General features: G+C 49.9%; 1 protein-coding gene across 6 annotated transcripts in view; it reads right to left on the bottom strand.

Annotated features, from left to right (window-relative positions):
• Positions 1 to 25,623, bottom strand: part of Tns1 (tensin 1) — a 174,184-nt gene that overhangs the window by 59,598 nt on the left and 88,963 nt on the right. For all 6 annotated transcript variants that reach the window (XM_059278370.1, XM_059278366.1, XM_059278367.1 and 3 more), the window contains 6 exons: positions 23,151 to 23,263; positions 22,514 to 22,574; positions 22,333 to 22,408; positions 21,650 to 21,779; positions 15,070 to 15,135; positions 13,879 to 13,995 (listed from right to left, as the gene is read on the bottom strand). In XM_059278370.1, the coding sequence (XP_059134353.1) occupies positions 13,879 to 13,995; positions 15,070 to 15,135; positions 21,650 to 21,779; positions 22,333 to 22,408; positions 22,514 to 22,574; positions 23,151 to 23,263 (563 nt within the window). The remainder of the gene's footprint in view (positions 1 to 13,878; positions 13,996 to 15,069; positions 15,136 to 21,649; positions 21,780 to 22,332; positions 22,409 to 22,513; positions 22,575 to 23,150; positions 23,264 to 25,623) is intronic.

Below are 25,623 nucleotides of genomic sequence, written 5' to 3'. Positions count from 1 at the left end.
CAGATGGTTACAGTCAGAGCCAAGATCACAACTCAGGGACACTGGCTTCCGGAAGGAAGCTATCCCTTATGCCAGATCCAGGACACTTGCCCAGAGGGAGGTGGCTAGGGGGTCCTAGGAGCCCCAGCACACGGAAGTCACAAGCATCTCCTGCCAGTCCAACAGTACAAAATTGGTGGGACACTACAGGGCCACACCTCATTGGAGAAGCAGCTTCTGCCTGCAGATCCAATGACTTGCCCAGCCTTCCCAGGACAGCCTTGGCCCAGCAGAGTCCGTTTCGGGGAGGGCAGGGGGCGGGGGGAGATCAGCTTGCTATGATCTCAACTTGGAGAGGCTTGGTCCCTTCTCACTGTTCTGTTTCCCGTTTCTATCCTAACCCCTTTTGTCTATTCACCGGCAGGTGTAGAAGCATCTTCCCAGGCCTGGCTCTTGGCTCTTGGGCAGTGTTAGCGCCTGCCCCCTCCTCTCTCTCCCTCTTTTTCTCTCTGCTTGCACACATGCATGCATTTGTGAGAGTGAGTGTGTACTTGTGGGCCTGTGTGTATACACAGGTCAGAGGCCAACATCAGATATCTTTCCTCGGGCACTGTTTAATCTCTTCCCTTTGAGACAGGGTCCCTCCCCGGCCTAGAACTCACTAAGAAGGCTAAGGGGACTGGCCATTGAGCCCCAGGGATCCTCCTGTGCCCACCTCCCCATCACTGGGATTATAAACACCTACCCACCACACCTGGCTTTGTACACAGGTCCTGGGGATAGAACCTGGGTCTTGGTGCTGGCAAGGCAAGCATTTGGACAACAAAGCCATCTCCTCAGCCGCTTAGCTCTTGTTCTGAAGGGACAAAACGATGGTGCATTTTGTCTTCTGGCAGTCTTGGGGTTAGGAAAGAAAACAGGAAACAGAACAGTGTCCCCAGGAGGGCTAGCTACTTCATGGTCTGTGAGCAGGTCCTTGAAGTAAAGCTGGCAGAGATTGGGGTGGGGGTGGGGTGTGCAGCACCAGGGGGTTGCTACCCAGGGAACAAGCAGCCAGAGGCATTGTGCATTGATAGCTGGAAGAAACGCCACTGGCACACAGTAGGTAGACCTGAGCTAGACAGAGGCAGGGAAGTACAGGGAGGGGAAACTGGGTTCCCAGAAGACGGGACTCCAGTTCCGCTGCTTACTGTGTGACCTTGGCTGGCTTAGTTCTCAGCATGGCAAAATGCACCAAGGAAAGCATGGTGCTCAAAATGTCTTGTTCTAGGGAGAACCCGGGATCATTAAGGAGGCAACAGGCATTGTCAGAGGCATGGGAGCAGGAAGAAGCATCCCACACCCTATGACAGACATGGTTTCAAGTTGTTGAAGGTTCAGGGAGGGAAGGAGAGGAAGAGGGAGGGGCGGTGAGAAAGAGGGAAGGAGGGAGGGCCTGTCTGCAGCACTGAGGCTGTGTGTGTGTGTGTGTGATAAAAACATGGTGCCAGAATTCCCTAGGCTCTCCCCCCAGCCCAAAAGACCTGAAGAAGCACAGTTCAAGGCTACAAGGGCAGGGCAGGGCAGACTGTGGGGAGCAAGCCTTCTGGGGGTCTCCACATGTAATCCAGGAAGGCAGCAGGCAGGGCCAGTCTGGGAGTATGTTCCCTGAGAATAGGATAAGATTCTGCAGGAAGTGGACTGTCAACTCCCAGGCAGCTGTATGCATTGGACAAAGGACAGAGGGACATCCGCCCATGGCCCTCCTGCCTCTCCTCACCCACTGCTCCCGGTGTGGGCATGCTTCAGAAACATCTTCACCTGGGAAGGTGGAGGAGAAGGTGAAAAAGGATGGAGGAGTTTGGGGAGCAAAGGAGAATGAATCCATGCCTGTATCCATTCACCAGATGTCCACGCTTAAACAGGTGTCTCTCGCTGGCCTCCAGAACTGTCTGCCCAATGCAGCAGCCAGGAGCTAGCTAAAGATGATCCTGTTCATAAGCTCTTTCTGCTCCCCAAGACAAAGGCGCATCCAAAGGGAGGCAGGAAGGCACAGGGCCAGGGCTCAGAGGCATCAACAGTCAGTGATCAAGACAGCTCAGAACCGCCCACCTATACACCGGCAGCCAGACTAGTACTCAGATCCCTTGAAGGGGCTCCCTGGGATTTGCATGCATTCCAAGGAGAGCTATGAGCATGATAGAACCACGTGACACCACCTCTGAGAGGTTCATGGTCACCTAAGGACCCACCTTCATTAGTGGGTCAATCTCAAAGCTTCACTCAAAATGACATGAGCTCTCTCAGCATGACAGTAGTACTGGGGGCCAAAGGGGCTGTGTGCCTTTAGAATACAGCTCCCGCTGTGGGGGAGTGGAGTGCAGTGCAGGGCCGGAAGTCCACGGGTTCAACACACTAGAGGGGGCTGTGCAGAGTGACCCACGGAGTTCTCTACAGAAGGGTGTCTGCCGAGTAATCCAGGGGTTCAGTGCATAACAGGGAACTATGTGGAGGGGTCTGGGGAGTTTTCTACATGCGTGAGTGTGGGCTGGGCAGTGGACACGGGTGGTCTGTGACGAGTGACGTGACCTTCCCTGACTCCCAGACCCTCCACCCCACAGGGAACCTTCCAGGATGGGAGGCAGCCCCCTGGCCCAGCTCTGGCCCTTCCCACAAGAAGCACCTGTGGGGACTCAAAGGTTCCCAACCTTAGTTCAAGACCGAGGGGGCTCTGAGGGAGGAAGAGGGAGGAGAGATCTGAGGGAAGCTTTTGCTTTCATATCGAAGTCTGACCTCACTGGCCTGGGGGTGGGGGAGCACAGAGCCAACATCAAAGAATGCTCGTGGCTGGCCGCGGCCTTTTTTATTTTCCCCAAGCAATCAAAGCGACACACAGCTAAAGCCTCAGATAAGTGTCAGTGACAGTTGTCAGGACGGGAAGCCAGGCAGTGGGAAGTCAGGGCCTCACCCTCAGCCGGCTCTGCCTCGGCTCACCAGGCAAGGAGAATCCAGCTGGAGCCAGCAGGGCTGGAGGGCATCCAGCTCTGCCCTTGGAAGATCTATGTCCCTGTGGGAGAGGCTTTGGGCACAAACAGTTTCAAGAAAGGAGAGAAGAGGCAACAGGGAGTCTGGAGTGGAAGACATTGCGTCCTCTTTACCCAGAAAGCGAGTCTGTCTTGTCAGGGAACTCTAGAAGTTGCCTTGTTCCTTTGCAGACACTAGCCACAATCTCTTTATGTCACCCACACAGAAGCATGTGTGGAAAAATTCACCCCAACTTCAAGAAAAGCCATCCTGAAGCTAGGCAGCGGTGGTGCGTGTCTTTAATCCCGGAACTCAGGAGGCAGAAGCAGGTGTATCTGTGAGTTCGAGGCCAGCCTGGTCTACAGAGCAAGTTCTAGGACAGTCAGGGTTACACAGAGAAACCCTGTCTCAAAAGAACCTAAAAGAGAAAAATGAAACATCACCCATTCCCGTTTCTCACCCCATAACTACAGGAGTTCTCCCAGTTATGAGACCTCCATCCTAGGCCGACAGCTAAAACCCATGCCCACCTCTACCCTCCTCTCCCTATCATCCACCCTATAATAGAGGGGCCTCGCTCAGCAAAGTGTTATCAGACAGCAGATGGGGAGTCACAGGCAAGGGTACCGAGGGGTGATGGTGGCCGGCCTTGGTTTGTTCCTCTGAGCAGTGGGAGGCTCCCAGAGGCCGGCCCACCTCAGGGAAGATGTCCAGCCAGACACTGCTTGGCTGAGACACCTGTTTCTCCTGTCCTGCCTGCCACTGGCTAAAGGCTCTAAGCCCATCTAAGGCTATTTTCTGCCCTGGGACTAGGGCAGAACCAGTGACTTACAGGAAGTCCGTAAATATGCACCAGCCTGTAGTGGTCCCAAAGGCCAAGCAGAGCAATAAAGAGGCCGATTTGTTTTCATCTGAGAAATGCTGAAACTTAATCCCCTGAGCAAGCTGACCCTGCAGTAGCTGCAGCTCCACCCACAGCAGAATTAGCCTGTGTCTCCCCACCCCCCTCCAAGACTCCCAAGCTGCCCCTCTGGGGCTGGTAATGGGAGGGGACACGAGAAATTGTAGCTGTGGCTCCAGCTCGCGGCCAAGGCTGGCCTGTCCTGCCAAGGCTGGCCTGTCCTGTCCCGCCGCCACTGGTCTGCAAGGGTCTCCAGGACGCAGGCACAGTGGTGAGTCGACAGACAGGTTTCCTGTTTTAACTCAGGTCCGTGCTCCTAGGGCTCTGGACCTCAAAGCTGCATGGGACAGGAGGGCAGGGTTCCTCCACACTCCTGCTCTTGTGAAGAAATAGGGAGATGCGCCGGGATGATGAACAGTGGGTACCAGAACGGGATGATGAACAGTGGGTACCAGAACTCGGGCTCCATCCCTCTTCTGGCTGTGCAAACACTGCTAGAGAACCTTAATCTCTCTGTACGTGTTACTTCATCTATGAAACAGAGACAAAACTACCTGGGTCGCAGGGAAATGGGCAGAAGCAGAGGAAGTTCCGGCCATTCTACAGTATCTCACTCAGGAGGGGAACACAGAGCGGTGGGAGCAGATTGCCCTCTGGCTACAAATGCCAATGAGTACAGCCCTTAAAGAGGCCAACCTGTCACTGCCCGTCACCCTCAGAAAGGTGTCCTAGGACTTGCACAAATAAAAACTGTACATTCCCAAGATGACCCATGACAGCATTTTCTAGAAACAGAAAAGGCAGACTGGAAATAACCTAAAAGATCTGTTACTTAAATACAGGTTTTAAAGAAAATACTAGTGAATCAAATACGGCACATAGGTAAGATAGAATATTATGCAGCCAAAAAAAAAAAAATGAGAAGCCTCTTGGCACGCTATTTGGAAAGGTCTTCATCATATACCACTTGGTAGAAGAGCTTAGGGCAAAAGTCATTACAATCCTCACGATGGCTACCAGATCCAAAGTGACCCGGTCCCCATTAGATGGGACCTTGTCTCCTATCACAGCCTCCATTTCAGCCACACCGTCACTCACCACTTGTGATCCCCAAACATCCTGCGCTCCTGCCCCAGGACTCTTACACTTGTCATCCTCACCACCTAGAAGGTTCTCCCCCAGTTATATACTTGGGCAGCTCAATCCTCTTCAAGTCTTTGCTGTCCACTTAATAAGACCGAAATTGGCAATCCCTGTTTTTACATTTCTAACCGTCATGCCCATCCCAACCCCTCTTTGGAGTGCAGAGCTCAAGTTTCTCTTGTCTCATCACTTACTCGGACACCTTCTTATCCTATGCCTTTAATTCTGTGTGTGTGCATTTGTGTGGGTGTGCATGCATGTGCGCGGGTGTGTGGAGGTCAAAGGACAACCTCAGATGTTGTCCCTGGGGTGCTTAGCTGCTGTCTACCTTTTATGTGTGTGTGCGCGTGTGTGTGTGTGTGTGTGTGTGTGTGTGTGTATATGTGTGTGTGTGTGTGTGTGTGTGTGCGCGTGTGTGTGTATGTGTGTGTGTGCGCGTGTGTGTGTATACAAGTATATATACACTTGTCAAGTAGGCTGCGCTGGCTGGCCAGCAAGCCCCAGGGATCCTCCCATCTCTGCCTCACCATGCTGGGATCTCAAAGCACATGCCACCATCATGACAGGCATTGATCCTCTGGGGGTCAAATGCAGATCCTCAAGGTTCCGCAAGCACTTTACGACTGAGTCATGACCTCAGCCCCTAATTTTCCTTTAAATCATCTACCTGCCTTCTTCCACCAAAACAGAAGCCCTGCGGTCTTGTTTCCTTCACTGTCCTGTCCTCGACAACTGGGGAATGAAGGGGTTGGCATATCGTATGCATTCAGCAAATACCTGGGAAGTGAAGGGGCAATGTGACTGAGGAGCCCAGGTGCTACATGCCACGAGTGATCTGTGCTCCATCTCCTCCTCCCTTCAGTACAGTGGGCTCAAGGGTGACTAGAACCACGCCTTTTCTCGTCTGCATTCTGACACGTCCTTTGTGGAGGGGGCTGTGACCAACGCTGGAGGGCAGACCCAGCTTGGGAAGTGAATCATCAAGAGACAAGCCACCCAGGGGGTACAGCCTGCATTTGGACAGAGTGAACCAACGCTGGTCATGGAGCCAGAAGTCTGATTTAAAAGTCTGCTTCTAGCTGGGATGGCTAGAAGGTGGTCTGACTCACTTCAAGAGGTGTTTTACAAGGTCCCTTGGAGAGGCAAGGCTTTGTGATGAACCTCTGAGTCTTTGTCCTCGGCCAGGTGTTTTCCTTCTCTCCATACTGAGGCTGAAAGGCTGAGCACCTTGCCCAGGGCCAACCAGAGTTAGGACTTGACCAGAGTAGCCCAAATGCCAAGCCTATGCTAGCATCTATCCTCAAGGCCCTGCTTGCCTAGGGACTGGCTCCTCCCTCCTGAGACGTTCCCTCCACAGGACACTTGGAGGCACTTCCATATTCTTGGTAGAGCCAGCCTGTTGCTGAAGCCAGCCTAAGCTTCACTGGGCTTCGGGAGGTCTGGCAGGAAGGGGTGTGGAAAGGAAAGAGAGTTAGAAGAGATAAATCACCCATGGGCAGCCGGGAAAGTAGAGGGAGGGATGGCATCCAGGAAAGGACTGATCTTCTGCCAGCCCTAGATCCCTTGAAACAATTTCCCTCACACAGTCCCCAAACTGTCAGTGGGACAGAAAGCAGGCAAGAAGACCAGCCCCAGAGGGTGGGTCTCCAAAGCAGGAAGGACAGAGCTTTGTAGCAAGAAAGGCCCCAGGGAGGCCCCGGCACAGAGCAGCTCCTTGATGAAGATGCTGAGGGGGAGAAGTACCCAGAGCAGGACGAGGCAGTCAGCAGCAGAGCTGCTCACCAGCAAGCCGGAGGGCAGACCCTCTGCACCAGCCTTGGGTGCCAGCCCCAGGCAAACATCTCAGGATAGGGAGATCGAGGCCAGGCATCCCCAAAGCAGGGATGGACACCTCAGTGCTGAGAAGCATACTCCAGATTCCAGAAAGAACCCCCTCCCTACTGAGGGTCTGGATTTTAAGGCAGTCTGATGCCCTCCTGGGGGGTCCACAGCCACTAGAGCTGGGTGTAACAACTGCCACTGCCCAGATAAATCTGAGGGTCCAGTGGCATGTCCGTGGGTGTGAGCCTAGGACCTGTCTGTGCTGTTCGCCTGTTAGACAGGGTCTACCAGTCAAGAGGACAGGGCTTGCTCCAGTACGACACCATCCAGCTCTTAGTCCCCTAGAAAAGCGATCTCTGAAAACCCGCAAGCTAGAGGGGGAAAGCCCTGTGCCTTCAACAGCAGGGAAGCAATGAGCAGCAGGGCCCAGGCGTGGCTGAGGAAACACGGACCCACCCTGAGCAGCACACAGCATCTGCAACCTCCCACCCCCACCCCACCTCCCTGTTCTAGTCACCCATACCTCCCGCAGATCTATCGAGCATCCACTAAAGACCCAGCCTTCAGGAAAGCCGGGCTGACGTGATTGCTTTTAATTCCTTTTTTCTAAAAAGGTTTTCCTCCTGCCTCAGCTACCACGCCTGGCCTTGAGTGCTCTTCTTAACCTCAGCTTTCTAGACTTCGACCAGTGTCCCGGCCTTTTAACTCTGAGGGAGGATGCTATATCCATTGTCAGGGCCCAGCCACATGCTGTCCCTCTAAAGCCAGTGGCTCTAAGTCAGAGGATGTCACCTGGCCAGGACCCTTCCCCATCTGGCTGTGGGTTCAGGGTGGCTGGGAAACGTATGTGACACTCCTGCTCCCTATCCCCAAGCATCCCTAGACTTGATTCTCCAAACCCTAGGACTAACTTGGTGCCTACCACTTGTAATTAGTGAATGATTAAGAACCAGGGGAAGAGAGGAGAAAAAAGGGTAAGGGGGGAGGGAGAGAGGGCAGGACCAAAGGCGAGGACAGAGGAAGGATGGAGGAGGGGAGGATGGATGGAAGAGAGGATGGGGAAGGGGAGGATGGAAGCAGGGGAGGGTAGAGGAGTGGCAGGATAGAGGGAAGGGAGGATGGGAGAGGAGAGAATGGAGAGAGGAGGGTAGATGGAAAGCCTATTTTGCAGATGAGAAAAGCACGTGATCAATAGGAACTTAGATTCCATTTCTTGGATATGGAGGAGGAGACGGTACCCTAGGCCAGGGCCAGCTAACTTACATTCATCTCCAGGTCTGGCAGGAGAGGTAGGGGAGCCTGAGGGGACAGAGTACATGCTCCTTGTCCCCAGCCTCCATCTGGGCACTGGGCTGCGGGCAGCAAGCTTGGCACCACTTAGAGTGTGGCTCCAGCCTTCCACCTCCTCCCGATGGCAGAGATTGAGAGACCAAAGACCCATTCAGCAGGGAAGGGATCAGCTTACCACGTGCTCCGGACGCAGACTGCTGCCCAAGCCTGCCAGCAGCAGTACAGGGCAGGCCAGCTCAGGGACCAAGGGCATCAGGACGGGGCCAGCCCCAGCCCACGGGAGCGATGCTAGGCAGGTGGCTGGCAGATGCTGGGTCATGGGAGTTGTGTCCTCTACCCACAAGGTCACACCAATCTTGTGTTTGAACCTGCTGATCAGTCCTCTTTTGAGGGGATGAAAGAGGAACCCAGTATCCTCCCAAGCAGCCACTTCATGCATATACATGTCACTGTCGCTACTGATACCCCACACTGAGACACAGCACTCACACCTCAGTGTCTCTCGACCCAAGGGGGCCAGGAGGACAGCATAGCGACTAAGGAACATCCAGAGAAGCTACCAGGCCCCATGGGAAGTTTCCAGATCTCCTGACAAGGTACTCAAGAGTCACAAACCCACAGTCCTCCGAATCTACAGGTGACTGGCTCAGTCTCTCTAGAAGAAAGTTCTAGAATGTTTGTAACCTCCTCTCTTCCTACCTTGAAATGTTCAAGTTAGGAAGAGTAAACCTTCTATTTCCTGTAAGCACATACATAGGCACACAAACATGTGTACATATGTGCACATGCACACCACACAAACACATACAACCTGGCCACATGTACACACACACACACACACACACACACACACACACACAGAGTGATGGCCAGGCAAGGGCTGACAAGGTGAGCTGCCAACTCCGAACTGATGACTGAATTTACCAACCCTTTAGATTTTCCGTCATGTCACAGTAACCAGAGAAGAAATGGGAGTAGCCTTAGTGTCATGGAGACAAGGAAGGACAGAGCAGAGCAAAAGGGCAGACATGAACAAAACCAAGGGGCTCCAGCTAGGCCCAGAGGTGACAAGACAATGCTCGGCCAATGAATGGTGTTTGGGGGGGGAGGTTAACCAAAAACATCCAGCACCCAGAATGTGCTATCAGTCTCTCACGGTCACCACCACCACCAGCAGCAGCAGCATCACCATCACCGTGGTTTAGAGCTGGCACCCCCTTTAGGAATCCAGCCCCCTTAACTCACTCATGAGGAACCTGAAGGCTGGGGGAGGGTAACTCTCCAGATGTTGGAGGCAAGTGTCCTGAGTCTCAAGAGTGGGTCAGATGGAGATGATTCCCGGAGAGTAGGGGCGGGGGGGGGGGGGGGGACAGGGGCCTCTTAGAAGGGCGGGACTCACAAAATCCCATCTTTGTCTTATCTACTCCAGCATGGCCGCCACAGACACTAAGTCCTGCCAACACAGCACTTAGCAAACACTGAACTTCTGGCATTGGCCCTCACTGACTCTGAAGTACCTCCCCTAGGTGGAAGGTCCTGTTACGGTACCTGTTTTATGGACAAGGTCTCAGAGAGGTACAACGGCTTCACCAAGGATCGCAAACAGACTGTCTGACTCTAGACTCCACACCACCGACTCTACAGTATACAGTGGTCTGTTCCACCTGTCCTCAAGTTTCCTGTCTTGCATGCATACACAACATGCATGCCCCCTTTGGAGTTAGACATAGACCTTGGCTTGTTTTAACCAATGAAATGTGAGCAGAAAGAACATGTCAGTTCCTGGCAGAAGCCTAGTGAACATCAGAGCCCTCCTTCTGTGGTAGCATCAATGAGAGAGACACTTCTAGACAAAGCCCCCCTCCCTAGGGAAAATAGGGTAAACAGAGGTCTATTCCCATCCTTGGTGGACAGATACCTTGATCAGGGACTATGCTCGGCTGGAGGAAGCCATGGGAATGGGGCTGTTTGTTACTGCAGCATCTGCTGGCCTATGCTGACTGACACAACCACTCTGCCATTTCTTTCTCCCTGGAGCTCAAGAGTTGAGAAGGTAAATGAGACAAGACCATCTCCGCCTCTCATAAGCCCCCTAAGGAAATACTGGTTGAGCTCAGAAAGAGAAGAAATGCTGTCTACTCCTACATCCTCTTTCTTTTTTTTTTTTTAATCTTTATTTTTATTTTCTCTGTATGGATGTTTTACCTGCATATATGCATATGCACCACCTGTGTGCCTGGTGCCTTCGGGGACCAGAAGAGAGAGCCTCAGGGCCCCTGGAACTGGAGGAGTCACAGATGCTGTGAGCCACCATGTGGATGCTGAGAATTGAACTCACATCCTCTGTCTGGAAGAACAGCCAGTGTGCTCAACCACTGAGCCAACTCTCCAGAACCCTTGGCCCAGATCTTCCTCTCCACATCTCTGTGTCTCTCTCCTCATTTGCTGCCTGTTTGTAGCATCTTTCCCTGCCCTAACTTCCCCCCCATTTCTCTCAAAAAAATAAAACAAAAAAGCCAATCCTTGGACAAACTCGCCTCCATAGTCACCCAACTGTGACTCCTCACTGTAGACAAGGGACTCTTCTCAGTTGAGACAGAAGAACCGAAGGGGGAGGGGGGGGGCTTAGAACTCTCCCCTAAGAAAGTATACGGCTCTCCTCAGAGCCAGAGCGTCTGGAAGCTTGGGCATCAAACCAAACCCCTCGCCACCTGCCCTGGCTCAGCTGGGCACCTCACACAGGTAAAACCCAGAAGTGACAGATAGCGGCATCCTTGCCATTCCCGCAAGGCACGGGATGAATTTTCTTCTCCCTTCCCCCTGGCTTCCAGTCTGAGAATCTGCTTCCCTGCTCCCACTTACCCAGCACCAGCCCTGGTCCCCCATCCTGACTCCCATTAGCTTGATGGCCAAGGAGTCAGAGGGCAGCAGGCAGACGGCCCTGAGGCAGCTTGGCTCCCCGGCTCCCCGGCTCCTCAGCTCCTCAGAAGCAGCAGGCCACCACCCCACCCCGCTACTGGAACTTGTTTCCGAGAGTCTTGGAACCCTCCGGAAGAATTTGGACACTGCTCTGTGCAGCATAGGCAAAAACAAAGCCCTGCCCCCACCCAAGGGGTGCTGGGACCGGGGCATGGGGCTCAGAACTCGGGCCAAGGAGCTAATGGGACTCCTGGAGGCTCAAACTGTGGTGTCAGCCAGGGCCAAGCTGGCTGGCTCCACACCAGCGCAGAGGGAGGTGGAGGCAGCTTTGAGGAGGAGGGCAGCAGGAGCCAGACAGCTCTCCACCACAGCCCAGGATTCTCACTTCTTCCTGGTCAGAAACCCGGGCCTGGGTCTCCACCAGCATGGAACACAAAAGGTTCCATCCCACATATGACGGATTGAGCCCTGCCCGCTGGGCCACAGGCTGCAGAGTGCAGTGGCTGAAGAAAGGGTTGGCTATGGCAAAAGAAAGTCACTAAGGCGGGTCCTACTCCAGTATACCCATGGTCCCTACCTAAAGAGAAGAACGGAATACAGACACACAGCGGGGAACCCACGCGGACACAGGGCAATGGCAGAGTCCACACGCTGAGGGGACGGACAGGCCTCAAGGACATCAGCCTTGGTCTCAGAATCCAGTCCCAGAACCGTAAGAGCAAATTTCTGTCACTTAGCGCCCACCTGTGGTGCCTTCGAATGGTAACCCAAGAGAGCTAAGACAATAGACCCCCAGGAAGAAGTCCCTGGGATGGCAGGTACACCCTCTCCCTGGCCACTGTACGTGGACAGAGTCTATTTCCAATATGGGTTTCCATCTCTTTCCTCTCTTCCCTCACTATCTCCTCCTCCTAGCCTACACACAGATGAACCAAACTGTTCCCCACAACTAAGGTGACAAGAAGTCTCCCACTTCCTCCTCTTGACCATTAGTAAAAAAAAAAAAAAAAAAAAAAAAAAAAAAAAAAAAAAAAAGAGCCCTTTTCCTCCAGGATAGAGAACCTTCCACAGAAAGGCTCCCCAACAGGAACAGGACTAGAACACAGTCCATGCTCAAGCTTTGGGCTCGCCCTGGGGTCTCCAGGCCCAATGGGGATGCAGCCCAGGGGCGGCAGCAAGACAAGAGTCAGAGCCCAGGGCATCTATTTCCTGGCAACTGTCCCAGCCTAGGCTGTCAGGCCAGGCAAGGAAGGCGAGAGCAGAGCCCCGATCTGCCCCTCTATAGGCAAAGGGCCAGCTTCTCTGCCTGCGTATAGAAGCCCCTCTGTCCTGATAAGACCAGCTGACCTTGTAACTGGCCCGAGGTCCTGCCAGCTCCATTCCCCTGCTGGGGAAGCAGATCATGGGGTGAGGGCTGCAGAGCCAGTCAGGACCTTCCCTTGTCTGTCCTGCCTGTCTGCTGAACCCACCTCCTACCCCAGGTTTCCCTGTTCAGACCCTAGGCCTCTATTCTCCTTCTTTCCCTTGAGCTGGTCCCATTCATTCCTTCTAGTCCTTAATTTTTCTACCTTTGATTCTCTTGGCACTTTGGAGCTCATGAAATGTTTTTACATTTATCACCACATTGAATCCCTACCAGGGAGAGATGGCGAGGTATTAAAAATTCCTTCAAATTGCCAAATGTTCTTGTTAAAAATGCAAAACTTCCCCAAAACGAGAAACAGCGAGGCTGGCTGGCGGCGGCAGCTTCAGAGACAATCCATTCCATCCTCAGCTCCACCCCATGCCCAGGCCACTCAGGCACTCAGAAGATGGGAACTGGATATGGGGGGCAAGGACCACAGTGGGAGGGGGACCCCTGAGAGGGTACAAGGGCAAGCCACCAACCTTGGGGTGCTGCACATAAAGGCACTCTTATGAAACCCCTGAATCCTCAGCAAGCCTCCCTCCTCCAGCCTATCCGATACCCGCCTGTAGCATGGCTTCCAGGGCAGAGCCATACAGGATGCCTGGGCAAGGGTGACAGAGGACAGCCATGCAGAGGTAAACAGGTGTGAGTCCCAGGCCATGTTCTCCCTCCCCAGTACCACTCCATCACTGGAGCAAGCCCCAGCTGGCTTTTGGTGGGGAGAGAGGTTGCCACTGGTGTCCTGGAGAGGGCACAGCCTGGGTCTGAGGGGTAAGTCATGGTCCTCCCTTTCAGAAGATCTCAGTGACCCCAATTATGAAGACAGATGCAGGGGACCCTCCAACCTGCTCTAACATTCTGCCACCCTATGGCTGAACCAGAAAACAAGCCAAGGGCTAAAACCCAAGGGAGCATCTCAAGGTACCTGGCTTCATCCTCTATCTCTACCCCTCCTCTCTCCTACATATTCCAAGAGCCAAACAAATAAATGCACCCGCCACAGAACTCTCCAGGGCACATCTGCCCGCAGCTGGATATGAAATATGCTGGTGTTTTCGGGCACGTTAAGTAGGCACAGGCACTGTTCCCACTCTGCAGCTTGTTTTGGTGTTTTGTTTTGTTTTGTTTTGTTTGTTTGTTTTGTTTTTTCTCTCTTGCATCTTGGAACGCCACACTGAGTTCTCAGACATTTTTGCTGGGTCCTCATGGAAGCTGTTAGACCCCAAACACTTCATCTACATACCCACGTTGTGACCTCTAAGAATACAGACAGCAACCTGGAGACACCTGAGGGCAGGTTCCAAAGAGACGGAACAGGGACTGCCAGCTCCTCTACAGAGACCCCAGAGAACCAAGGTCGCACAGGCCAGGGCTGCCCAGCTCAGCGAGAGCCTGGCAGTCATGGGTCACCTACCCTCCATGCCATCCTCACGATGTCCATTGAAGTTGTCGTAGGAATCCCAGCGGATGAGGGGGTCAGAGGTGTTATAGTCTACAGAGACACTGGGCCCATTCTCCAGGTGTTCCATGCCTGTGGGGAGCCGGCAGTGGACAGAGGGGATGGAGAGGAAAAGAGGTAAAGCACCTAGTAAAGCAGAAGACCAGTGAGCTCCCCCATGGAACCGCTTGTTGTCTTGAATGTCTAGAGTGGGACAATAACTCGGGTTGCCTCAAGAACCCGGGAGTCTTGGACCAGGTCATAAGGGCAAATCAGGACAGGGCACTGATAAAGAAAGAACCCACACACACACCCTACAGAAAGCATGCCCCCACCCTCTGGGTGGCTGCTTCTACATCATCTATGGCCCTGGGGCAGGAGCAAGGGTCAGCTCTGGAGACTGGAGAAGGGAAAGGGGATAGGCTTGTCCTGGACCACCTGTAGGTAGGGACAGCAGGGAAATCACAGGCAGGATATTGAAAGGACACAGCCTGGGAAAGGTCATCCCAGGCCTGTCTCTGCCCCCATTTAAGATGCTCCCTATTCCAGACAGACATCCGCAAGAAGAGGCCAGTCTCTTTTGTAACCTCAGAGTCAACACAGCAGCTAGTGTGTTAGCTCATCCAGGGTAGCCTGTTTTCCTGGCCTGCCGGTCCTGTCTTCAGTCTTCCCAGAGTCCCTCTGCCTGTAACCTAACTTTATCTCCTCCCATTCTGTTCTCAAATAAGATGAAGAGCAACTGGTCTCCGTGTTTAGAGTCCAGAGGAAGAAAGGATATTATTAAACTGGCCTCCGGGTTGAGCCACTTGGGTTCATAAATACCCACTATCCACCCAGGACCTTGGAATGTGCTCTGGCTGTCCCTTCCATCTGCCAAGGCCCTCAGTCTCTGAATGTAACAAGATGGTGACCTAAAGGGACCAGAACAGCTCAGTCAACTCAGCGCCTCACTGTCGGCCTTTATTTTTGTTAGATAGACTAATATTAAGGTGCTGGATCAGGTTTGGCTGGAAGTCCGCTCTGATACCCTGGTCCTTTACCTTGACCCACCTCTAACATCCTGTTTGTAGAGCTGACCAGTGGGAGGATGTGAGAGTGGGAGGGTGCTGAGGAGAGTGAGATGGGACAGGTGGGGACACAGGGAAAGGGCTGGACCGTGGTCTGTACCTTGAATTTTCTCTGGCCCATAGGAAAAGACAAACTCCACTTTGCCGTAATCAGGAAATCGATCATCTGAAAGAGAAGCAAAGGAGAAAATGGACCCCGGATCCCCAAAGAGAAAGGCTTCTTGTAGAAAAGAACTCAGTCATATATGCACGCATGGTTAATAATACAATAGCGTTGTCTACACTTACCTTTCACACAGAGGAAGTTGCACATGCTTACACAGTGAAAAAACTATTTTGAGACAGGCTGTCAGGTAGCCCGGGCTGGCCCCAAACTCACTATGTAGCTAAGGATGGACTTCAATCTCTTGCCCTCCATCTTTTTAGTGTTGAAATTATAGGTGCTGGGGATCTAGCCTAGGGCTTCACAAGCACACTAGGCAAGCACACTATCCACTGAGCTACACACCCAGCTGAATGCCACACTGGAACTGCAGGCCGCACCCTTGCCAGAGCTCTGCTTCCTGAGGCAAACCCAACCCTTTCGGTTTCTGCCTACAGTATCCCATCTTTAAGGCTCTAGTCACTATTTACACCACTATTTCTAGAAGTCAGTTCTAGTAAGCCCCCTTGCTTCACCACTATGGAGGTGGATTATTTGTCTCCTGTTACTCCTACTCTTTGCCTCCCCCCCCCCCGCGCGCCTTTTTTTTAAAAAAATACAGGATCAGTCTGGGATACTCAAAATCCTCCTGCCTCAGCCTCCCGAGTACTAGGGTTACAGACATACTCTACCACACCCAGCCTCCTTTCTTTTTAAATCTGGGTAGGTTTGTATTTATTTCACTGATTCCCTCAGACACTGTGCTGGCTAGTTTTATATCAACTTGACACAAGCTAGAGTCACTGGAGAAAAGGGAGCCTCCATTGAGAAAATGCCTCCATAAGATCGGGCTGTGGGCGAGCCAGTAGGGAATTTTCTTAATGAGTGATTGACGGGGGAGGGCCCAGCCCACTGTGGTCCTGGGCTCTCTAAGAAAGCAGGCTGAGCAAGCCATGGGGAGCAAGCCAGTAAGGAGCACCCTTCCATGGCCTCTGCATCAGCTCCTTCCTCCAAGTTCCTGCCCTTTTTGAGTTCCTATCCTGACTTCCTTCCATGATAAACAGTGATGTGGAAGTGTAAGCCAAATAAACCCTTTCCTCCCCGACTTGCTTTGGTCATGGTGTTTGATGACAGCCATAGTAACCCTAACTAGGACAGACACTGTGGCTACACTTCTGTTTGTGGTTCTCCATGCTTGCTTTTTCTATCACTTGGCAACAACAAGTCAAGGAAATTATAATGAAATATTCCCACTTGTTCTTTGTATAACCAAACTCCACTACCTGCAGGAAGTACCCCAAAATGGCAAATGGATGTGTTTCATTTTGCAGAGTTTGGAATAATTAAAATTAAAATATGTACACCATATATATATATATATATATATATATATATATATATATATATATATTTTTTTTTTTCAGGATTTCAATGGGCATCCATTTGCTTTGAGTTCTGAAAAGGTTGATTCTGTAACCACACATTTATTAGAAGTTACGGCCATCATGGTGATACCTGCACAAATTAAGACTGACAACATTCCAGCATTATGTCTCTAGTAAAATGAAACAGATTTTTTTCATATTACAATATAAAGCATATATTACAGGTATACCACACAATCTTACAAAGTAAGTAGTTATAGAAAGATCTATTGCACTCTAAAAGATATGCTTTAAAAAAAAGAAAGAGGTAATAAAGACACCCCCCCAAGAGATAGCTTGCATGATGCACCCAGAGATAGCTTGCATGATGCTTTACTAACTTTAAACTTTTTAAACGCTAGTGAGAAAGGAATGACAGCTGCAGAGAGACATTGGATAATAGGGAAAAACTACAGAATTAAATCAGCCTGTATACTCTAAAGATGTGTTGACCTCAGAATGGAAACCAGGATATGAGTTACGTTGGGAACGAGGTTTTGTTTTTATTTCCATAGGAGAAGAAAAACTATGGATACCATCAAGATTGATAAAGATTAGGTTCAAACAGGAGAGACCTCTTAATTAAAAGAGGCAACAGTTCATCCATCAGTGTGGCCATTCAATCTAAACTAACTTATAAGACTAACAAATGCTTTTCATTTGATCAGATAGAACCTGACAAAAAAGAAAATCCCCAAAGTTTGGGTTGAGGCAGGGTTTTGTTTTTGTCGTTCCAGGAGAATGAAGGCATCCAACTAAGGAATTCTAAGAACACTGGACAAATGAGACATGTGAAGAAAAAGGACGAATCATCCAGAGAAAATGTCCCAAGAAGAAGAGTAAATTGGCCTAATGGTATATCACATCTCCAACAGGATAAAATTTCATAAATCTTCCCAAATGTTTGTTTCTGCTGTTCTCTACAGATATATAAGACAAATGGTCTTTTTGTAGTCCCAGTTCAATTAAAAATTAAAGCTGGCTTTGGAGTTGGAGTATGGCTCTCTCCTTCTCTAAATCCAAGCATGTTTGTTAAAGAAAAATGCCAAATCTCTGTCTCATGTCAGGAGAGCCAGCTGGGACAAAAGAAAAACCAAATTTAAGGAACTATTCTATTGCCACTAATCTCCTAATCCTTTGGTTTTATTTTGACTCTTTAAAACTTTTCTTAAGGTATAAATATTATCTTGAAATTTATAGTATTTGTATATATATATATATATATATATATATATATATATATATATATATTAAACTTTGTCATGATATTAATGGTCATATAGAATACTAACTAATTCTAGAAAAAGGCTTCACCTAGCTTCCTGTACATGATTTTGGGTTTGAGTCTCTATCAGGTAACTAGGAATTAAGTTTTCATACTCTGGATGTACTTAACAAATTGTGGTCCTTTAACCTCTCCAAGATCTGCTGCATATGACATTTAAAATGTTTAAGTTTTCTGCAATCAACTGTGACGATTCCTAACAATGACCTTTGAAGTCTCTAAAAAGATGGTGGAACCCCACAACAATGATTCCACCTGAATTATGGTAACGCCACTAGGCTGACAAACACCACCCAAGGATCAGCTTTGGACTACAAACTGCTCAGGACAATTTCAAGGCGGCTAGCTGAGATGATCCAGCCTCATGCACTACTCCAGCCAGGACTTCAGATAAGCCCTACACTTTCCCATTACACAGAGACTGGCAACAAATGATGCAGCTAGCTCTCCCAGGACCTGATCATTATCTCAGTTTTCTCAGGGTCCCCTAGAGATGCCCTCACCCACCCCCCAGACAGCAGGAAGCAATCTAGAGAACACAATGCCCACATTCCCAAGAGGTGAGGTGGATGGTTTTGGTCATTCAGTGGGTTATGGATATTTGTCATCATTTAGGGGGTGGGTTATGGATATTTGTCATCATTTAGGGGGTTGGTTACAAGTTGTTACTGGTAATGGTCAAGAAAAGACTGAATAAAGGAGATTAGATTCAGGAATCTCATTTTGAAAAGAAAAAGGGGGATATAGAAAATATAAAATAAAAGGGTAGATTATTGAATCTACTTTTAAACTAAAAAAGCAACTACTAGTCTTAAATATTTTACATTGGCATGAATTTTTGTATATTGGTACAAATTTAAGGTTATTTTTATTAGAACATACTATACATACATTTCTACTCTTATTTAAGGTATTGTACCTATGCAGCTCATTTAACAATGTAATGTGAATTTTCTAGTCCTTGAAAGTTATTATAACAAAAACTATTCATGATAATAAAGAAATGCAGGTTACTAGTTAGTCACCTATTACAATCAAACTTGTAGTCATGTTAAGTAGGTTTTCAAGGTCAGGTATATTTTAGATAGACAGGTGGTCTTTAAACACTTCGGAGATCTACAGAATATGGCATTTAAGATGTTTTAATAATATAAGGCTTTTTATGGTAATGAGACATGTCTGCTCCTGGCAGCACCAATCTACTTCAGAGAAGATGATGGACATCAAAGAAACTCCATATGGAGTTTACTTTCTTTGTGGCAAAAATTAGCCCCTGGGCAAGAAACTGCCCTTGCCTTGAGTGCTGACAATATGCTGTCCAAATTGGATAAGCAGGACACAAAAGAAAGTGACTAATGAACTTTATCAAGACAAAGCAGGACAGTCCTTCAAAATTCCTGCTTCACAGAAAAGTCTGTCAGATATCCTAGGCCTGTAGGCCGAAAATGGATGCCCCAATGTTACAGAAGAGCCAACTGTTTGTGTCATTTCTATAGTTTTGGAAGTTGTTTGCTCTGCACTTCCTGTTTACCCAGGTAATATATCCTTCTCAGGTCTCTGAGGGAACTGAAGACTAGATAGTTATAGTTATAGTTTTCCTTGTTACCAAATCCAGAAAAGAAACTCATAAAAGAGGTGTAGGGTGCCAGGTGGTCGTGGCGCATGCCTTTAATCCCAGCACTTGGGAGGCAGGTGGATCTCTGTGAGTTGGAGGCCAGCCTGGTCTACAGAGTGAGTTCCAGGACAGGGCACCAAAACTACACAGAGAAACCCTGTCTCCAAAAAAAAAAAAAAAAAGAGATGTAAAGTGTATAAGGTTGAGAGACATAAAAGTATGGTTTTGGGTTGGTAATACAAGTTAGGATAGAAAGTGAACTAGGTATCAAACTTTGGACTCAACAAGATAAGATAGATAATAAGAGTATTTTCTCTGAATTTGCCAAATGCAAATGGACTGGACATTGTGAATGTAATTCTTACCTGATAACGGTTATCATTGTATATAGTTTTACTATGTTTTAGTTAAAACCTTCCTTTTAATTTAGACAAAAAGGGGAAATGTGTGATATTTTGATCACATTAAGACAATAAAGTGGGGTTGGGGATTTAGCTCAGTGGTAGAATGCTTACCTAGCAAGCACAAGGCCCTGGGTTCAGTCCTCAGCTCCAGGAAAAAAAAAAAAAGACAATAAAGTTTGCTTTGAATCAGAGGGCGGAGCTAGCTACTAGCTGACCAAAATTAATCATAGAGGTTTGGAGGACTGAGGACAGATAGACAGGAAGTAATAAGGTAGGACTTAGAGAGGATCTCAGTCTTTTGGATAGAGGAATGAAGAGACAGGAGGTCACTGGTCGCTTCTCTGCCACTTCTCTGATCATTCAGATTGCTACCCTGATCTCTGACTCCTGATTTTTTATTTATAAATAATAATTAGATAAACACAACACTCGCACTATGCAAGAGGGAACTGGGATCCCTTTCCTTCTGTCTCCTCAACCTCTTCTTGACTTTGTCAGCTCCACCTTCATCACCCTTCAAGACTGATTATAATCTGTCCTAAAACTCACAGCATCTCTCATGTTGCTCCTCCTGGCTCGGATGCAAAGAGAGCTCTCACATAACATCCTTTCCCACCACATGTGTCAGAGTACACAGGAGAGCTGCCCTTCCTCTGATCTGGCCCTTCCTGGCTGTTCTGGGTCACCACCCACTACTTGTAGGAAGAGGTCCCAATAAAGATCATATCTGTTCTGTGGGACACGATCATGCTCTGCATGTGTTCATCTCTATGTACACCAATTCATAATTGTTTGTGTCTCTCCTATGAGACTCTGGACTCTCAGAGGCAGGGGTTAACTGTTTTCACTTTGTATCTAGAACATGTTTGTCATGTACTAACACACTAGTGATGCTTGGTGGGTGAGTGGATGAGTGGATAGGTAAGTGGGTATACTAATGGGTGGACAGTGAATGCATGTGTGGATGGATGGATGCATGCATGCATTAGCATATGAGTAACTGTGTGGATGGATGGATGGATGGATGGATGGATGGATGGATGGATGGGCAGACAGACCAATGGGTAGATAACAGAACAAAAGTTCAGGTGGATGGGTGAAAGATGGTGTGTTAATAGGTGGTTAACAGAATAAATGTACAAATGAATGCATGCATGAATACAGATATTCATATGGATCGATCTCTCCCCGCCCCGTTCTCTCTCTATCTCTCTCAGTCTCTCCAGGATTGAAGGTGATTTAGACAGAGCCTTAAGTGGACATTAGACCCCAGCCTCCCCTGGCCACATTTCTTCCTCCTTATTGCACCATCCCTACATGCACCCTTCCTGAGGGATGCTTGTTTCCTGCCACAGCCGTCTCCTCAAGACGTTTCAGCTTTACCAAAACAGAGACCATATCCATCATGTTTCACTTTGATTCCAGCACGTAATACTGAGCCCAGTATTAAGATACCTGTGGATGCTAGAAAACTGACTCCCAATGGTCACGTGGAACAAGGGCCAAGGGGGTAGGACAAGAAGGAGACAATCTGGAGCAGTCACCAGAGAAGGGTGGGAGGCACAAAACAGCCCAGGGGTCTTGGGGTACAGGGATGGACTAGAGGAGAATCATCTCGATCACTATTACAACCTGAACTCTAAGACTACCCCAACCTCAGTCTTATCATGATTCTCCCTCAATTTCCTCGCACTATCATCCAGGGCCCCCTCAGAAAAGATAGCCCCTGCATCCACTACTTCATCCCACGCTGCTACAAGAGTCTCATCCTGCTACAAGAGTCCCATCCTGGCCCATCAGGGAAGCCCACCTTTGAAGGCCTCATCCAGGTCTTCCTTCCCAAAAACAACCCCCAAGTCATGGATGGCGCAGGTGTGGAACTGCACTCGGAAGATAACGTCTCGAGCCGGGCTCCGGAACTTCTTGTGGTAACACTTCAGCTGTGTGGGAAAGGGGCAAAGGGAGAAAGGTCAGGTCGCAGGGATCCTCCGAACTGGCTCCATTAGCTGAGCCCCCAAGGCTCACCCCAAACTCAGGAGAGAGCGGTCACCAATGCCAAACAAGATCTCAAAGCTCTTTGGGAAACTTCTAGAAGAGAAGAGGAGGGGAACAGTCTGGAGTTGTGGGAAATGTCCTCCCAGATGTCCCTGCATACAGGTGGGTATGGAAAAGGAAACAGGGCCTTTAACTACGGCAAGCCGGTCTGAGTTTAGAATCGGGAGTGTCTTGTCACCAGTCTTGAGTTAGAAGGTCACAGTTCACATGGAATGGAAGTTCCCTGAAGTTGCCCCAGAGCAAAAGACGAAGCTAGGAGAAGAATATCCACTCCAAGGGAGGAAGGCAGACCAAGACCATGTGAGTCTGGGAGGGCTTGTGGGAACCCACAGTTCTAAACTCCGTAGCTCCCTGGAGACAGATGCATGTCCCACGTCCCCAGGGCAGGGCGGGAGCAGGACAAAAGATGGGACACTTAAGGAGGAGGGTGGAGCTCACCAAGATGTCTCCCTTCAGGAGCAGCCCTGGTTCAATGGTGATACAGATGCTGGCCTGGCTGTCTCCGGGGATGTTGCTGAGGGAGAGAGGCCATGAGGGAGCGTGCTCCGGAGGAAGCAGGCTCCCTTCCTTCTCCCTTCCTCCTGCCCCACCCCTGTCCTCACTCACACAGACGACTTACTAAATGCCAGATGTGTACACAGGCTGCATGGCTTGGTAGATGCGGAGAAACGGTCGGCACCCTGTCAGAGACGGGGATGTGTCAGTCAAGAAGCAGAAATGGTTGGGAGGTGAGAGACATGGGGAGGGGAAAGGAGGAAGAGAGGAAGAGGAAAAGAAGAGGAAAAGAAGGAAGCAAGAAAGGGGGAAAGACTAACTTCATTTGTAAGGCATTTTAAGGAGACAAAACAAAACAAAAAAAAACACGCGGGGGCTGGAGAGATGGCTCAGCAGTTAAGAGCACTGGCTGTTCTTCCAGAGGTCCTGAGTTCAATTCCCAGCAACCACATGGTGGCTCACAACTATCCGTAATGAGATCTGGTGCCCTCTTCTGGCCTGCAAGCATGCGTGTAGGCAGAACACTGTATACATAATAAATAAATCTTAAAAAAAAAAAAAAAAAAAAAAAAAAACGCCTCCCCCAGTGTCTTCTGCCGCTAGGCACGGCCAAGTGTCAACCCCGCGTTGCAGAGGACAAGGGTTGAGCTCTGCTGAGATCCCCAAACGAGCCTGGACGACACTACAGCGTAGCATATGGCTTACCACCCAAGGCCACCGAGAAGGAAATGGAGGCTGGAGGGAGGGGACTGGGCAGGTACCTCCTTTAGACTCAAAGTTGGGGATGCCGTGCATGATCACATGGTGCAGGAACAAGGGCTTGTTGTTCATTTTGATGGAGCCAGAGAGTAGGCCGCTGAAGTAGTGCACGTACCTGTACAGAGATAGGGTAGCATCAGGGAAGGGCCTGGAGAGTCCTCTAGCCACCCACCCATTCAGCCGCCCATCCATCCACCTACCTACCCATCTATCTACCCAGCCACCCACCCATCCACCTACCTACTCACTCACCTATCTGTCCACCTACTAACCCACCCACCAATCCACATATCCATTCACCCACCCATCTACCCATCCATCCATCCACATATTTATCTATCCTTCTATCCATTCACTCTTTCCTCAAGAACACCACCCTAGGCTTCCATCTACCCCCACCTCCATGACACATGCATCCACCCAGGCCACAGAGCAGCTGAATTTCCCCAGCCAGTGCAGGTCTCCAGACTTGCAGAGTCCCAGGAAGAAAAAGAACATGAGGCTTGAAAAACTACAGAGCCTAGAGCCCATTTGGCATTCTCTGGCATCCCCTGGTGGTGAACATGAGCATCTCTTTCCGTCCTCAATCCCAACCCAGGCATCCCTGGCTGGGACAATTTAGCAGCTCACAACTACACAAAGCAGGCTGCCCAACCAAACATCCCTAACAGCCTGACTAGGCCAAAGCCAGCTTATGACTATTCTCACCGAAAACTTATGCCAGACCCCAGTTCTGCCACACAGCAAACAGTAAATGCTTAATAATTACAGTGCTTATTTTATTTCCTCCTGAATGTATGGAGTTTTCTGTATTAACTTCTTCATTTGGGATCTGAGATAATTAACTTCCAGTAAGTATTCTGTCTCTAGGTTGGTTTGTAGTTGGGTTTTTAGTTTGCTTCTTTGGGGATTTTGTTTATGTTTCTGGTGTGTGTGTGTGTGTGTGTGTGTGTGTGTGTGTGTGTGTGTGTGTTGCTTAGGGATTGAACCCAGGGTCTCCTGCATGCTGCGCGCTCAACACACTAAGCTACATCACCAGCCGCAGCAACCTCCAGTTCTTTTAACACAAATCTTGCTGGCAGAAGGGACGGACTGAGCCATCTCCTCTTTTTCCGGACAGAGATGGAAAATCAAGTCCAGAAAGAGTTGTGACACACAGCAAGATAACACAAAGCAGGGGGTGGGAGAGAGAAGGAGAGACGCCTGGATTCCGAAGCATCTCCGGAACCACAAATCGGTCCTCTGGTGCTGATCGGTTGACACTTCCTCCTTTCTAGTTTGCTAGAGAACCAGATTGAATCGGACAAGCCAATCAAAGGCAGTCTGGGACTCTACAAGAGCCAATAGCTCCACAGGAGGGTGAGACTCCAATTATGACACCAAGACAACACCCCCCACCCCCGCCCATCTCTTGGCCCCTTGGCCCTCCTCCAGGCCCGGTCCCTGAGCCTGGGTGGGGCCATTTCAGCCTCCCCTCGCAAGATAATCTGATGGGCATTACCAGCGCCTATTCAGGGCCCTGCCCAGCCCCCCTGGCCCGTTACTCAAACCGGAAACCTGGAATGGCAGGTTCCCATCAGATCTCCTGACCAGGCCAACAGGATGTGTCTGTGTTCTGGGGACAATGAGTCCGAGGGCGGGTGACAATGAATGGCTGAGCTACAGGCAAAGCCCCCTCCTGCTCACTCCTTGCTCTTCCCTCTCCAGCTGCCAGGTTCCCTGTAAGCAACACTGACAAGAAAGCAGAGGGAAAGTGGCAGCGAACGTTCCGGAAACCAACAGCTGCACTTTCTCATGTGTGTGTGTAGACAGTGTGGCCTGCCCCCACCCAACAAATGCAGTGGCCCGTGGGAGGGAGCTGTGGGCAGACACAGATAACACACGCAGACAAATTCACATGACCACTGCATGGCATGTAGGCATGTGAGGAATCCCTTGGACCTCTTCTCTTTCTGCCTAGGGGAGCCTAGGTCTTCGCTGCTTAGCATCATGGTGACTGTTCAGGCCACCTTCTCCAAGCCACAGTGAGATAGAGTAACGGTCCACATCCCTATTAGTAAGTAGACTGTAACCTTCAGGGTTAAAGGCGACTGAGACCATGTGGTCATGTGTGCATGTCAGAACCCCAGGAGCTGGTGCATGGCTTGCCATGCCTCCTCCTGTGGAAGAGCCAGAGACCAGCAGCACTGATGGTGTCTGGGAGGCCGGCAGCCAGTGAGGGTGTGCTGCTGGAAAGCACTGGGCTCCTGGGTACCTGGTGAGTATTCGTGAACTTTAATCTGGACTCCCAACTACAAAGGCAATAATAACGGTCTCCAGCAGTGACTACAGATCCTATCCAGATAAGCAAGGTGGGAATATGGGTGTGTGTTGGGGATCCTCAATATGAAGAGGCAGGAAAGGCCCTTGGAATCTACAGCCAAGTTCCCAGGAGCCACAGAAGCCACGAGGGCCTTCAGCTTCTAGCCTTCCTGC

This window comes from Peromyscus eremicus, chromosome 13 (assembly GCF_949786415.1).
Source record: "Peromyscus eremicus chromosome 13, PerEre_H2_v1, whole genome shotgun sequence".
Taxonomy (NCBI): Eukaryota; Metazoa; Chordata; class Mammalia; order Rodentia; family Cricetidae; genus Peromyscus; species Peromyscus eremicus.
Note: the sequence above shows the minus strand (reverse complement) of the source record. Positions and strands in the feature narration are given on the sequence as shown.